General features: G+C 34.3%; 1 protein-coding gene across 3 annotated transcripts in view; it reads right to left on the bottom strand.

The window, feature by feature from the left end:
• WDHD1 (WD repeat and HMG-box DNA binding protein 1) overlaps nucleotides 1-14,082 on the bottom strand; it is an 81,222-nt gene that overhangs the window by 61,420 nt on the left and 5,720 nt on the right. For all 3 annotated transcript variants that reach the window (XR_009543671.1, XM_060167191.1, XM_060167192.1), the window contains exons 3-10: nucleotides 13,786-13,897; nucleotides 9,216-9,367; nucleotides 8,435-8,546; nucleotides 8,209-8,259; nucleotides 7,132-7,227; nucleotides 3,385-3,477; nucleotides 2,449-2,555; nucleotides 2,089-2,230 (exon numbers count right to left, since the gene is read on the bottom strand). Coding sequence is in view for 2 of the 3 variants with exons in the window: in XM_060167191.1 (XP_060023174.1) it covers nucleotides 2,089-2,230; nucleotides 2,449-2,555; nucleotides 3,385-3,477; nucleotides 7,132-7,227; nucleotides 8,209-8,259; nucleotides 8,435-8,546; nucleotides 9,216-9,367; nucleotides 13,786-13,897 (865 nt within the window). In the remaining variant the exon portion in view is untranslated. The remainder of the gene's footprint in view (nucleotides 1-2,088; nucleotides 2,231-2,448; nucleotides 2,556-3,384; nucleotides 3,478-7,131; nucleotides 7,228-8,208; nucleotides 8,260-8,434; nucleotides 8,547-9,215; nucleotides 9,368-13,785; nucleotides 13,898-14,082) is intronic.

Here is a 14,082-nt window from a genome sequence, read left to right as displayed (position 1 = left end):
TCATAGCTGAACCCTAAAGTAAAGGAAATAAAAGCAAAAATAAATAAATGAAACCTAATTAAACCAAAAAGCTTTTGCATAGCAAAGAAAACCTTTGACAAAACAAAAGGACAACTTACTGAATAGGAGAAAATATTTGCAAATGATATGACCGATAAGGGGTTAATATCTGAAATACATAAACAGCTCATACAACTCAACATCAAAAAAACAAACAACTCAATTAAGAAATGGGGAGAGGGCTTCCCTGGTGGCGCAGTGGTTGAGAGTCCGCCTGCTGATGCAGGGGACACGGGGTCGTGCCCCGGTCCGGGAAGATCCCACATGCCGCGGAGAAGCTGGGCCCGTGCGCCATGGCACGGAGCCTGCGCATCCGGAGCCTGTGCTCCACAACGGGAGAGGCCACAACAGTGAGAGGTCCGCGTACCACAAAAAAAAAAAAAAAAAAAAAGGGGCAGAAAAGCTGAATAGACATTTTTGCAAAGAGGAAATGCAGATGGCCAACAGGCACACAAAAAGATGCTCAACATTGCTAATCATCAGGGAAATGCAAATCAAAACCACAATGAGATATCACCTCACACCTGTCAGAATGGCTCTTATCAAAAGGAACACAAATAACAAATATTGGCAAGGATGTAGAGAAAAGGGAACCCTCCTACACTGTTGGTGGGAATGTAAATTGGTGTAGCCACTGTGGAAAACAGTATGGAGGGTTCTCAAAAAACTAAAAATGGAACTACCATATGACCCATCAATTCTACTCCTGGGTGTACATCCGAAAAAAACCAAATACACTAGCTGGAAAAGATACATGCACCCCAATGTTCATAGCAGCATTATTTACAGTTGTCAAGTTATAGAACCAACCTAAGTGTCCATCAACAGCTGAATGGATAAAGAAGATGTGATATAGATAGACAGATAGATAGATACTGGAATACTACTCAGCCATAAAAAAAGAATGAAATTTTGCCATTTGCAACAACATCGATGGACTTGGAGCTTAAGGTATTATGCTAAGAGAAATAAGTCAAACAGAGAAAGACAAATACTATATGATATCACTTACATGTGGAATATAAAAAATACAACAAACTAGTGAGTATAACGAAAAGAAACAGACTCACAGATACAGAGAACAAACTAGTGGGGAGAGGGGTGGGGAGAGGGGCAATATATGGGTAGGGGATTAAAAGGCACAAGCTATACTGTATAAAATGAGCTACAAAGATACGTACAACAGGGAATACAGCCAATATTTTATAATAACTATAAATGGAGTACATCCTTTAAAAATTATGAATCACTATACTTCAATAAAAATAAAATAAAATAAAGAATTTCTCTGTTTTGGTTTTTTCTTACACGGATTCCCCAAAGATCTTCCAATCTCCTGCCTGAAAAACATAAGACTGGCTGACAACACTCTGGGAGCCAAGTATGAAAAGTGAGCTGGGAATTTCAACGTTCAAGTATATACATTTTCATTTAATCCTTTTCAGTACAGTATTCCTCCTTCACCCAACACCACTCAATTGTACCCAGTGTCCCTGGATCTGAATCTTTGGGGACTCAGGCAAGCTAAGTGGCACCTCAGGGGAAATAATGAACAAAAACAAGGAAATAGAAAAGAAGGCAGCATGTTTAAAGCAGTTCAGTCAGGCTGTGCAGCTAAGCATAAGAAGTATATAGTTAGCTCTAAGAGTTAAGGGAATTCATGACAGAAAAACTTAGGCTAAACTAAGTTACAGTTATTAACTAATTTTCATCTATAAAATATTTATTTAACTAAAAACACCTAGAACACCAGGATACTAAAAAATTACAGTTTTTCACAAAGGTATTCCTTGGAAAGCCATGAAATATTAATGGATATTATATGGAGGGAAAGAAGTTCCTTAGTAAAACGTATTTGGGAAACGTTAGGTTAAACAAGTTTAAACGTTCTTTGTGATAGAGCATTACTGAACATCTAATAACATAAATTATAATTTTCAAAGAAACTAATGTAGTTTGTGGTGTTTCCCAAATTCATATGACCACAGAAAGACTTTGAAGAAACTGTTCTACCCTATTACTTATTACCTTACTGCTTGACATCTTTCCACTGGGGTCACAAACATTCTCCAGGACTCCCAGATTTCCTTCTGCATCAGTATAAGCTATTTGACCACAAGTAGGATGCCATGACAGGCCACAAATTGCATAACCTTTCTCATGTTTCACCCTAAAAATTAAAAAGTGAATTCTTAAAACACTGTCAAGAAAAATATAAGCTATACATTTCTTTAGGTAAATTTTAGTTAGAAAAAGTTTTGATAAACATAGCTATATGTCTGCATTTTAACAATCTAATGATTGCAGATGTGAAATGTTTAATAATAAAAAAAACAAACATCTAATAGAAATAAGCAAAAAAGAGACAAAAGATTTACTGAATCATACCTTTCCATGCAATCTTTGGTTTCCACATTCCAAACTATAATTAAACCATTAATACTCCCTGCAGCTAAATATTGTCCACAAGGAGACCAGGTTACTATATTTAGGGTCTAGTAAAGAAAAACAATAAATAAATAATAATTTCATATAATTTAAAACTAAAAACTCATTTTATTACCAAATTCAAATTTTTATAACCCTTATTGTATGCAATTTCTAATTAAATCTGATACATAAACAGCAAGACAAAGTTTGCTTACTTTTTAACTTTCTTTTTCAATAATATTCAACAATCAAAGTAATAGCAGCTTTTACTTTATCACAAGAAAATTACACTAGCACAATTTTAAAAGCAAAAGCTAAAAAATGTTTTTATCCTAGAAAGAAAGACAACACAAGTTATCCTCTTAGCAGTCACCATCAAGATGAAGAGAACTAGGAAGTGAAGTGAATCGTACTAAGCCATTGCTGACCTACTGGGCCTCTGTTTCCTAACTGCAAAATGGGTATATATGAGAGAAGGGGGTGGGGGGAGGGAGAGAGAGAGAGAAAGAAACACAGACTAACAACCTTTCCTGCTCTAAAACTCCAGTGTCCATAGTCACAAGTCTCAGTGAAACTCACTTAACAATAAATATTACTAATAATGTGAGAATTACCTATTCTAATACTATGCTAGGGTTAAATTTGACTTCTTATAAATTAAAAGATTTTTCTTACCAAATTTCACAAAGGAGAAAGGTCAGATAGGACCTAGCAAAGACTTATCTACTAGTTATTCACTAAGTGAAGAAAGGCTGAGGGGTAAAAGGTGGACACATGCACAGCAGTCCGGAGTTGTTCTCCATTTCCAACAATATTTAGCTGTAATTGTATTAAAGAAAAGTATGCATTAACTATTCCCATTAGCCTACTGAAAGTATCACTTACAAAACCTACCTGAGAGATGAAATTATCTGAAAGATCAAATTGATTACTCCAAGTTTCTCTTCTATATAGCTTAACAGATTTTTCCACAGGAACTGCTAGTAACTATTAGGAAAGATAAATGATTTAAACAAAAGTTTACACTAAATTAAGTTTAAAGAGAAAAAAAAGCAGAAAATTCATCTAAATAAGACTAAAAAACATAAAAGCAAATTTGTATTTGAATTGGCAACTAACAAAACTCAGAAAGCTACTTAAAATTTTGATAAAGAATGGGTGATGGGGCTTCCCTGGTGGCGCAGTGGTTGAGAGTCCGCCTGCCAATGCAGGGGACATGGATTCGTGCCCCGGTCTGGGAAGATCCCACATGCCGCGGAGCGGCTAGGCCCATGAGCCTTGGCCGCTGAGCCTGTGCTCCGCAATGGGAAAGGCTACAACAGTGAGAGGCCCGCGTACCACACACACACACAAAAAAAAAGAATGGGAGATGATCATTATTGCTTGCACTGAAAGACAGAGAACTTATAGTCACTAATATTTTTAACACTATTTCTTAAGGAATATAAGCCCTTTGGATCTAAAAATTCATCTTATTTGCTGGCAGGAGAGAAACAGAGCCAAAATACTTTGAATATCTTTGGAAAAGGAAACTTATCTTCTTACATATACTTCCAAAAACAGATTAGTAGAAAAAATAAAACTGACATATTCTTTCCATGCTTATCAAAAAACGAAGAAAAATGTATTATTTATGAATAGTAAAACTATGTTTAATTTTTTTTTAATTAGATTGTTTCATAAGCAAAGAAGAAATACATACTGGATTTCCCAACTATCACTTTAGTGCAGAATGTACCCTTAAAAGTTTACATGACACAAAAGGTCATACATTGAAAAGAAAGTCTCCCTCCAATCCCTAAATCCTATTTCTACTTCCCAAAGGCAAAAAACATAAGCATAGACCATATAAGAATGCATATGTACTTATACACAAGTAGACACACAATTAAACAGTAGCATTCTATCTACTATCTATACCTACTGCTCTACAGCTTGATGTTTTTAATATATCTAAAGACTGATTATTCCATGTGAAGACACACAGATATACCTCATTCTAACAGTTGCAGAGTATTCCATTTTCAGGAATAAATTCCACAGTTTATTTAACCAGTTCTCTATTAATGAACATTCAGGATGTTTACAATCTTTTGCTACTATAAACAATGATACAAAATTTTCATTATACATACTCTGTAGTGCATATGAATAAATATGTTTATAGAATATATGCCTAGAACTAGTACTACTGGTCATTCATTCTAATAAAAACTGCCATATCCTCTTCCACACAGTATATATCAAACTTCTGATCTTTGACCATCTGACAAATGAAAAACAGAAAATCATATTTCAATTTGTATTTCTTTTAGTATGAAAGGTTGCATGTATTTTCATATGTTAAAAGCCATCTGTGTATCTTTTTCTGTACACTGTCTGCTCATGTCCTTGTTCATCTTTTTACTGGGATCTTATTGATTTATAAGAACTCTTCGAATATTAAGGAAATTAGCTCTGTCATATTGTTTCAAACTTTTTCTCAGTTTATCATTTGTCCTTTGACACTGAAATATTTATCTTTTTACTTTTCATATTGTTGAGTTTATAAATTTTTTCTGGAAATTTTCACATATGCAGAGAAGTTAAAAAGATGATACAGCAAATACCTATACAATGAGATTCACCATGTGATAGGAAGTCTCCAAGATGATTCTCAGTAATTCTCACCTCCTGGTATTCATGCCCTTTGCCAGTACATTTATTAAATCTCCTTTTCTCCACCTTTATAATACACTAAATTCCCATATATACTGGATCTATCTCTCTGTTTAATAGATATCTGTCTATTCATGAATTAGTATCACACTTTTAATTCCCATAGCATTATAATGTTATATCTGATTGAATTAGACTTTACCACTTTTGTTTTTCAAGACTTTTGCTTTTCCATATGGCTTTAGAATCAGTTCTATTTGGTTCCCCCAAACATCTTACTGATATTTTATATTGAATGCTTCAAAACTATAGATAATTCAGGGAAGAACTGATATCTTTATAACAAAAATTCATTTCTAAGAATAGGATATATTTTTCTATGTGTTTTTCTAAATGTTGCCATTTGCAACAACTTGAATGAACCTAGAGGGTATTATGGTTAGTGAGATAAGTCAGAGAGAGAAAGACAAATACTGTATGCTATCACTTACATGCGGAATCTAAAAAATAAAATAAAAATAAGTAAATAAAATGAATAAATATAACAAAACAGAAAGAGACTCAGAAATATAAAGAAGAAACTAGTGGTTACCAGTGGGAAGAGGGGAGGGGGTAGGGCAAAACAGGGGTGGGGGATTAAGAGATACAAACTATTATGTATAAAATAAATAAGCTTTTCAGCTTATCCTTTTGGATATATTATATAGCACAGGGAATATAGCCAATATTTTATAATAACTTTAAATGGAATATTACCTATAAAAATTTTGAATCACTATGCTGTACACCTGAAACTAATATAACATTGTAAATCAACTATACCTCAATAAATAAATAACGAAAAAGAATGGGATACATATTTTCTATTTAAGTCTTCTTTTACTCTTCTTTGTAGCATGTTTAAATTTTCTTTACATAGCTCTTTCACATTTTTTGGTAAGTTTATTCCTAGTTATTTTATCTTTTTTTAAAATTTTAAAATATTTTTTGATTTCACAGTTAGTGCATTATTTTCTCTCACCATGTTTTCTAAATGGCTACTGTTTGTATATAGGACTATAGGTTTCATATATTAATTTTGCTTCCAACTACCTTACTGAATTTTCTTATTAGTAATATTTTCCCCCAGTTGATTTTCTTGGGATTTCCTCATATATAAGCATTTCATTTGCAAATAATGAGCATTCTCCTTCCTTTCTTTCAAACCTCTCATATCTTTCTATTGTCTAACTGTATCAGCTAGTACCTCCAAAATGTTAAACACTAGTAGTAAGAGTTGATATAACAAGACTGTTTCCAAAGTTGCCCCATTAAACATGAATGTAGGGCTTCCCTGGCGGCACGGTGGTTGAGAGTCCGCCTGCCAATGCAGGGGACATGGGTTCATGCCCCGGTCCGGGAAGATCCCACATGCTGTGGAGCGGCTGGGCCCATGAGCCATGGCCACTGAGCCTGCACGTCCAGAGCCTGTGCTCCGCAACGGAAGAGGCCACAACAGTGAGAGGCCCACATACCACAAAAAAAAAAAAAAAAAACATGAATGTAAAGAAAAAGGTAAAATCAATTCATTCCTGCCAAATGTACTCTTCAAAAAAGAACCTTTAAAAAGTTGAAATGTTTCTTACAGCATTTCAATAATTAATTTGCTTGGAGCTCTAAAATTTATAATCTAAATGAAATAGTTACAATTAAAAAAACTATTCTTACATTCAAAGATAACAAGGACTGGAACATATAATTAAAACAAAATAAGGGACTTCCCCGGTGGTGCAGTGGTTAGGCCTCTGTGCTCCCAATGCAGGGGGCCCAGGTTCCATCCCTGGTCAGGGAACTAGATCCCACATGCATGCCACAACTGAAGAGTTCGCATGCCACAACTAAGGAGCCTGTGTGCTGCAACTAAGACCCAGCACAACCAAAGAAGTAAATAAATAAATATTTTAAAAACAAAACAAAACAAAAAACAAAATAAGAGTCACTCACCTTCCCACCTTTTGGCTGCCAAGCAAGTCTGCAGATTGATTTTGCATTTATCACATCATTGCATTTTTGCAGCAGTGGCCAACTGATAGCACATGTCTGATTTAAAAAAAAAAAGAAAATGTAAGTCTTGTGACTGAAAAATAATCTTTTTAAATAAATAAAAATGAAAAATAAAATGCCAAAAGAAAAAAAGAAAATTTATTTCCCCTTATGAAAATTCTCCCAAAAAAGATATGCAGCACTGAGTACATTTAATAAGTGGTTTCTTCAAACTGATAGATAGCTCGGAAAAAAGCAATTTAATTCACTTTAACCTAATTATAATATTTGATTTACCTAAGTTACTTTATGTTTTTCACAGTTATAAAGAGCACAAGTCTTAAATAATTAACTCAAATAGGAGTATTTCCTATGTAGAATAAGCAAACAGTATACTCACCGAATAAACGTACACAAACAAAAAAAACCCCAATACATTAAAATCTTAAAGTAACTATGAAAATAAACTTGAGAGATCTACTACGAAATGTTAAGGTGTCAAAGTCAATCCTTTTAAATAGTTCAAAAGTGAGGGAAGAAACTGTGGCTATGAGCTGAAGCATATCTGTGAGGGGTGTTTTCCTCATCAGCTACATCATTCCTAGAAATGCCAAGCCCTCTCTGATTGCCTCAGGAAGAATTCATTGTTCCCTCTGCCAATCCAGAAAGCATTTTCTCCATACCTCCTTTAAAGCTATTACCAGGCTGGGTCAGAGTAAGTTATGTGACTCTCCAAATCAAGTGTGGCCCATGCCTTACTTTCGTATCCCCAACACCTGGGGACCAACATATGGTAGTTAGCTTATAAATATATAATGACTGAATTTCCCTTTATGATTAGATACAGAATCAATTAGTCTTCAACATATTTACTTTTGCTTAGATTGTTGGGGAATTTAATCACAAAACCAGTATTTAATGCTACTCAAAAGAAACAAACTATGAAGAATTATTAATTTGGTCCAATAATACATTATGTAACGTCCAATATATGATGGAAATAGGCAAAAAGCTTTAAATTCAAATTGATGAGCTTACCTGATCTGAAATTTGCCACACCTTTACAGATCCATCACAACTAGCTGATGCCTGCAGAATAAAACAGTAGATTTCTCTATAGTTACAGCCATAATACTATATGGAGACTGGTTCAACTGATAAATTAAAGAGGCTTTTAACAATTGTGTGAAACTTTCTGCTAATTCTTTCGCAGTTTTAAACATATTCACAAAAAATGCAAAAAGAGAGGGAAAAAAATGATTACCAGAAAGATGTCCTTAGGGTCAAAGGAAAGACTTAAAACAGGGGCATCGTGTCCTCGAAATGTTTTCTGTTGGCTGCAATCCGCCACATCCACAACTTTGACTAGAAAATCACTAAGAACAAGTGTAACGTACATCAATAAATGTCAATACAAGACTCTCAAAAGCTATGACCCAAATATTTCAAAGTAATGAGTAAATGCCATAATTTCTTTATAGCAACATGTGAAATTTGGCACCCATATTACCTTTTAGTTTGGGTCTATAAAGATGCTAAAAACATAACTCAAGATTTCTCATATGTTAAAATATAAATACTTTTAGAAAGTGGCTTCCTTAGTTAGATCTTAAGCTTCTATTATTTGCTAATCTAATTACAGCCACAACCATTTTTAAAAGCATTATGCCTTTTACTCCAACTCAGCAATTCATCAATTACATTTTTTTCCTATGACAAATAAGCAACAAGAAAAACAACAAAAATCCTGATTGTACAGTCTAGGTTGTACCAAAAATAATTTTTAAAATTTTGTATCCAACTATCATCTTTCCCCAGTCTTTTCCAGCATTTACTGAGCAGCCTGTCGGCAAAGCAATATACCTCAATTCACAAAGAAGCACAAGTTTGTCATCAAAAACCTTTACCAGAAAGAAGACTTGAATATAATAATTAAATAACAACAACAAATAAGGTACAGAGTCCTGAAAATGTTACCCTGAATCCAATGAATGAGGCCATTTTGTTCTAATATTATTTCATTTTCTGATATCAAAGAGCCTTACCTAGATCCAGCAGCAATTTTTGCACCATCCCCATTAAAGACCACATGGTTTGCATTTGTGGTGAAGCGAGTCAATATACCATCTGGAACTCCTTCAGGAAACGTGTGCACTTGAACAGTATTGTTAGATGCTGCAGTGACCAATTTCCCATTCTAAAAGAAAAATGAAAGAAACATTGGCAAAAATTAGTTAATTAATTGGGAGTCTCTCCATAGTTAAAAATCCGGTAAAAAACAAAAAAAACTTATAAATGTAGTTCATGTCAAGAGAAAAATAATCAATATATAATTTTTCTGAAATGGCTATTAGCAAGAAAAATTTACTTGCTGCCTTTAGAAAATTTAATTCCCTCTTCATCAGCCAAACTTTTAGCCTCTGATTTCTCTTGTACTTCTGGCAAGAAAAATATTTAAATAGTGTTTTTGTGGATTCCCAAATGTCATAAGAAGGAGACTCAGAACAAGAAAACATAGCTAATCTCAATGAGGGAAGAGCACAATGGACACAATTAGTATTGCCCTGTGTTTCCAGAAAACAATCATTAGATGTGTTTTCAGAGTAGGGTAAAGTCTAAATGTGAATCCATGAATCCACGGCTCCTGTTTTTTTTTTTTTTTCGGCCGCACTGCAGGGCATGCGGAATCTTAGTTCCCCAACCAGGGATCGAACCTGTGCCCCCTGCAGTGGAAGCGCAGTGTTTATTTAGTGTTTTAAAAACACTAAATAGAAAGTTTTAGGATCCGAAAATGATCTGCAAACACCGTTGTTTTGCACAGCTTTTAGCTAAGAATCATAAAAGGTCAGGGATCTGCCCTACCACCTTAATTTTATTACTTACCCAGGAGGAATTAAGTCCTGATGGACTAAATCATAGTCTACCAACCTCATACACAATTCGATATATCATATGGTCAATTTATTAATTTATGTTAAATAACTACCAAAAGAAACAAACTACTCAAGTTTGTTAATGAACATACTTTACCCTATAGCAATAGGTCTCAGCCGTATTTGCGCACTTAGGACCCTTAGCTTATCTACAGCATCTGCTCCCATTCTAATGGGAAAAGAACCTGGTAATACAATGACATGTTACTATATAGCAACATTTGGGGAAATGTGTACATTTGTTCAAATAACAGTACAGATGATTCAAATTTGAACTGTGATAAATACCTTCAAGTTCAATTACTGGAAAACTGGTGAAAAATACTGTTTATGCCTACATTGCAACTACTGTATATAATTAAATCCATAATAAACTAAATTCATAATGTTGAAGTTAAGCTAACAATAATTTAAATGTGAAAACCAGAAGAGAATCAACAAAATGCTATAACCAACTCAACACAACACTGATACTGCTAAGTGTTCTTTGGCAAAACTGCAGAAACACCAACTATTTATTTGTGTGCATGTACAGAAATTTTGCAACCTTGGCTGTGCTTTACTTCACAGACAGATTTCTTAGTAGAATACTGACTAAGCATCCTCAGTTAGCTCTAGTAAATAATCTTGGTAATTCTTTAACAAAACTTTAACTAGCCCTCTATTCATGTGAAAATGTTAAAGTATATAACAGCACTAACTCACCTGGGAGACCTGAATAAAGGCCTTGCTTTGAAGTCATTTTCAAACAAATCTACTGGGAAACCAAATCACTACCAGTATACGGTATCAACTAGTAAAAATTTAAAAAAAAGAAACCATCAGAGCTGTGGTCCGGATCTGGTCAGACTATTCTTCTCCCTGGTGGATAGGGAGGAATGGAACCCAGCACATTATGACTTGGGCCCACTGTGTTCCTAACTATGTCATTTGACTTTCCTCTGAGCTTTGATTTTCCCAAGAATAAAATGGAGATAATTCCACATACCTCTCCTTACCTTTGTTAAAGACAACGTAAAATACTATGCAAGTGTTAACTATTACTACCTACAAATATGTTGATATATCCCAGTTTCACTATTTTGGAGGGTGATTTTTTTTCTGCTTTGTTCTCAAATAAAGCACCTAATTGTACTTCCCTATAGCACTGAATCCATAAAGTACGTATTTACGTATTTATAAGCAATTATGCTTTAAATGAAATTGTCAACTTTGCATGGCTATTTGGTAACATCATTTCATTGAAGAATTATAAACTCCATTCCTAAAGCCAAACATTTTAGCACTGAATATGAGCCTTGTAGTCAGCTGAACAGTGGCCCCTAAAAGACATGTCTAAATCCTAAGCCCAGGTACCTGTTACCATAGCCCTAGGAAACTACCATAAGCCCACTTTCATTTTTTTCTTCTTTAAAGTCTTTTTCATATACAAAAGCAGTACATACTTATTGTAGGAAAAAAAACACGAAACTGTCCTGAGCAGACATTGAGTTTCCCTACTCTTGTGAAGCAATTTCCATTAACATGTTGGGGTTAAGTCTTTTTAACTTTATTCTATAGATATGCAAATCACAAATATTTGTGTACTTAAACCCTTTATTTTAACAAACATAAGACTATTCTATAACAGACTGTTATGAAACTCTATTTTTCATTTTTTCAATTAATTGTAAACATCTTTTCAAATGAAGGTATACAGCACTCTCGCATTTTTTTAGTGGTTGCATAGTATTACATTATATGACTACCAAAATTTATAAAATGTATTCTCTATTCAGGGACACTTCAATTGTTTCTTTTGCTATTATAAACAATGGGTTTTACTAATATTCTTGTCCACAGAAATGAATGTGTGTACTTCCTTAGGGTAAATAGCCAGAAATGACTGTGTGCATTCTAACTGTGATACACCATTATCAATTTATTCCAAAAAAAGTTCATCAGTTATACTTCCAGCAACTGTTGTGTGAAAATACTGTGAGACAGAAAATATATATTGGTCTCTACCCTCAGTTCCTGGCACAGAGTTCCTAAAACCCTTGAACTGTCCTAAGTGATAAGAGCACCAGGAGCACCTTTTGTTCCAAACTTTGGTCTTTGACTGATTCCTGACACAAAGCTCCCAAATCCCTTGGAACTTTCTGGGTGATAGGAATGTCTTTTGTTCTAATGAGGTGTGTCTTGGTGGGCTACTGGATAGCTTCAGCATGGTGGCTGGTCACCAGAAAGATCAAGTCATGATCAGAAGCTTGGAATTTTCAGTCCCACACCCCTATCATCCAGGAAGGGGAGAGGGGCTGGAAATGAAGTTAATAATCAGTCATGCCCATGTGATGAGCCTCCATAAAAATCCCAATAACATGGAGTTCAAGGAGCTTCCAGGTTGGTGGTGCACCCCAACTCCACATCTCCATTCTCCAGACCTCACCCCATGTTCTCTTCATCTGGCTGTTCATCTGTATCCTTTATTATGTAATAAACTGGTAAACTTATTTCCCTGATTTCTGTGAGCTCTTCTAGCAAATGATCTTATCCAAGGAGGGGGTCATGGAAATCCCCATTTGCAGCCAAGCTGAACAGAAGTTGTAGGTCATCTGGGGACCTAATACTCGCGACTGGTGTCTGAAGTGGGGGACAGTCTTGTGGGACTGAGACCTTAACCTGTGAGGTCTGAGCTAACTCCAGTTAATGTCAAAATTGAACTGAATTGTAGGACACCCAGTATTGCAAAGAACTTATTGATATGGGGAAAACCCCATATATCTGGTGTCAGAAGTGTTGTGAGCATGGTAGTGTGAGAGTAAAGGAGAAACACAGGAAAACAGTTGTTTTTCCTTTATAAATACTTCTCCAAGCCCTCACTATTACTGGGATCAGGAATATTTTTCACCTTTGTCAATCTTACAGGAAAAAAAAATCCAATTGTTTAATTTGCATTTCTTTGCTTATTAGTGAGATTTAGCTCATATTTAATGTACATTAGTCATTTATATTTTTTCTCCTAGGAATACATTTTCCATTATATATGACCATTTTTTAAAAAGCATCTAAAGTATCTAAAGACCATCTCATCTACCTTAATGAGTCTGGGTTTGAAAAAAATATGAATTCTGTAGAAAGATTTTTTTTTCCTATCCAAATACAATACACTCAACTTAAAATTCATCACAAATAAAAAGGTTAGATACTTAGTTTGCAAAGTCCTTCTGAAAACATATCTCCATTCTCCAAGTACATCTCATTCCCATATTTACTTTACATAAAACATTAGAAATGTGAAATAAGTATATATCTTGAAAAAGTTAATGAAACAGTCCTTTTTTCCAGTACAATTCCTCATTATCTGAATTAGTGGGCTAAAAATTTGAAACTGCACTGAGTTTTCCTTCAAAGAAAAAAAAAGATACATTTAAATCTCTTAAAAGATAAAGTATAATTTCCTGCATATATTTTAATTGGCTCATCATTACTATCCATTAATCACCTTTAATAAACCATTCAGATTTTACCTGTAAAAGTTTTGGGCAAATTATGGCATTATTACACATTTTTTAATATTATTATTTCATAAGAGAAATGAAAAAGTTTATATTCAAAACTTCTATAAAAGTATTTTTCATCCATGTATAAAACATCACATGGCAGTAACATTTCATATCAGCTGCTGTAATTGTTTTAATACCTTCAAAGCGCATGAATATGCTTTTTCTCCAACATTAATGGACTTAGGATCATCATCATCCAAGTCTTCCCAAATCCTCACATCACCATCACTTCCACAAGTTACAATACAACTGTGAAGGAAACACACTCGTTAAAAAGTCACCCAGTTTTAGGCTTATTAATTTTTTTGGAATGCTACTTTATCTCTTTTCTAATAAAATCAAGGTATTAGCCAATATGTCTCCTCATTTTACATACATAAACCTCAATAACAAGGACTGTTAACCTCCTATTCTGTAAAATGAAAGGTAAATTT

This window comes from Lagenorhynchus albirostris, chromosome 1, assembly GCF_949774975.1.
Source record: "Lagenorhynchus albirostris chromosome 1, mLagAlb1.1, whole genome shotgun sequence".
Classification (NCBI taxonomy): domain Eukaryota; kingdom Metazoa; phylum Chordata; class Mammalia; order Artiodactyla; family Delphinidae; genus Lagenorhynchus; species Lagenorhynchus albirostris.
This window is presented reverse-complemented; position numbering and strand designations above follow the sequence as displayed.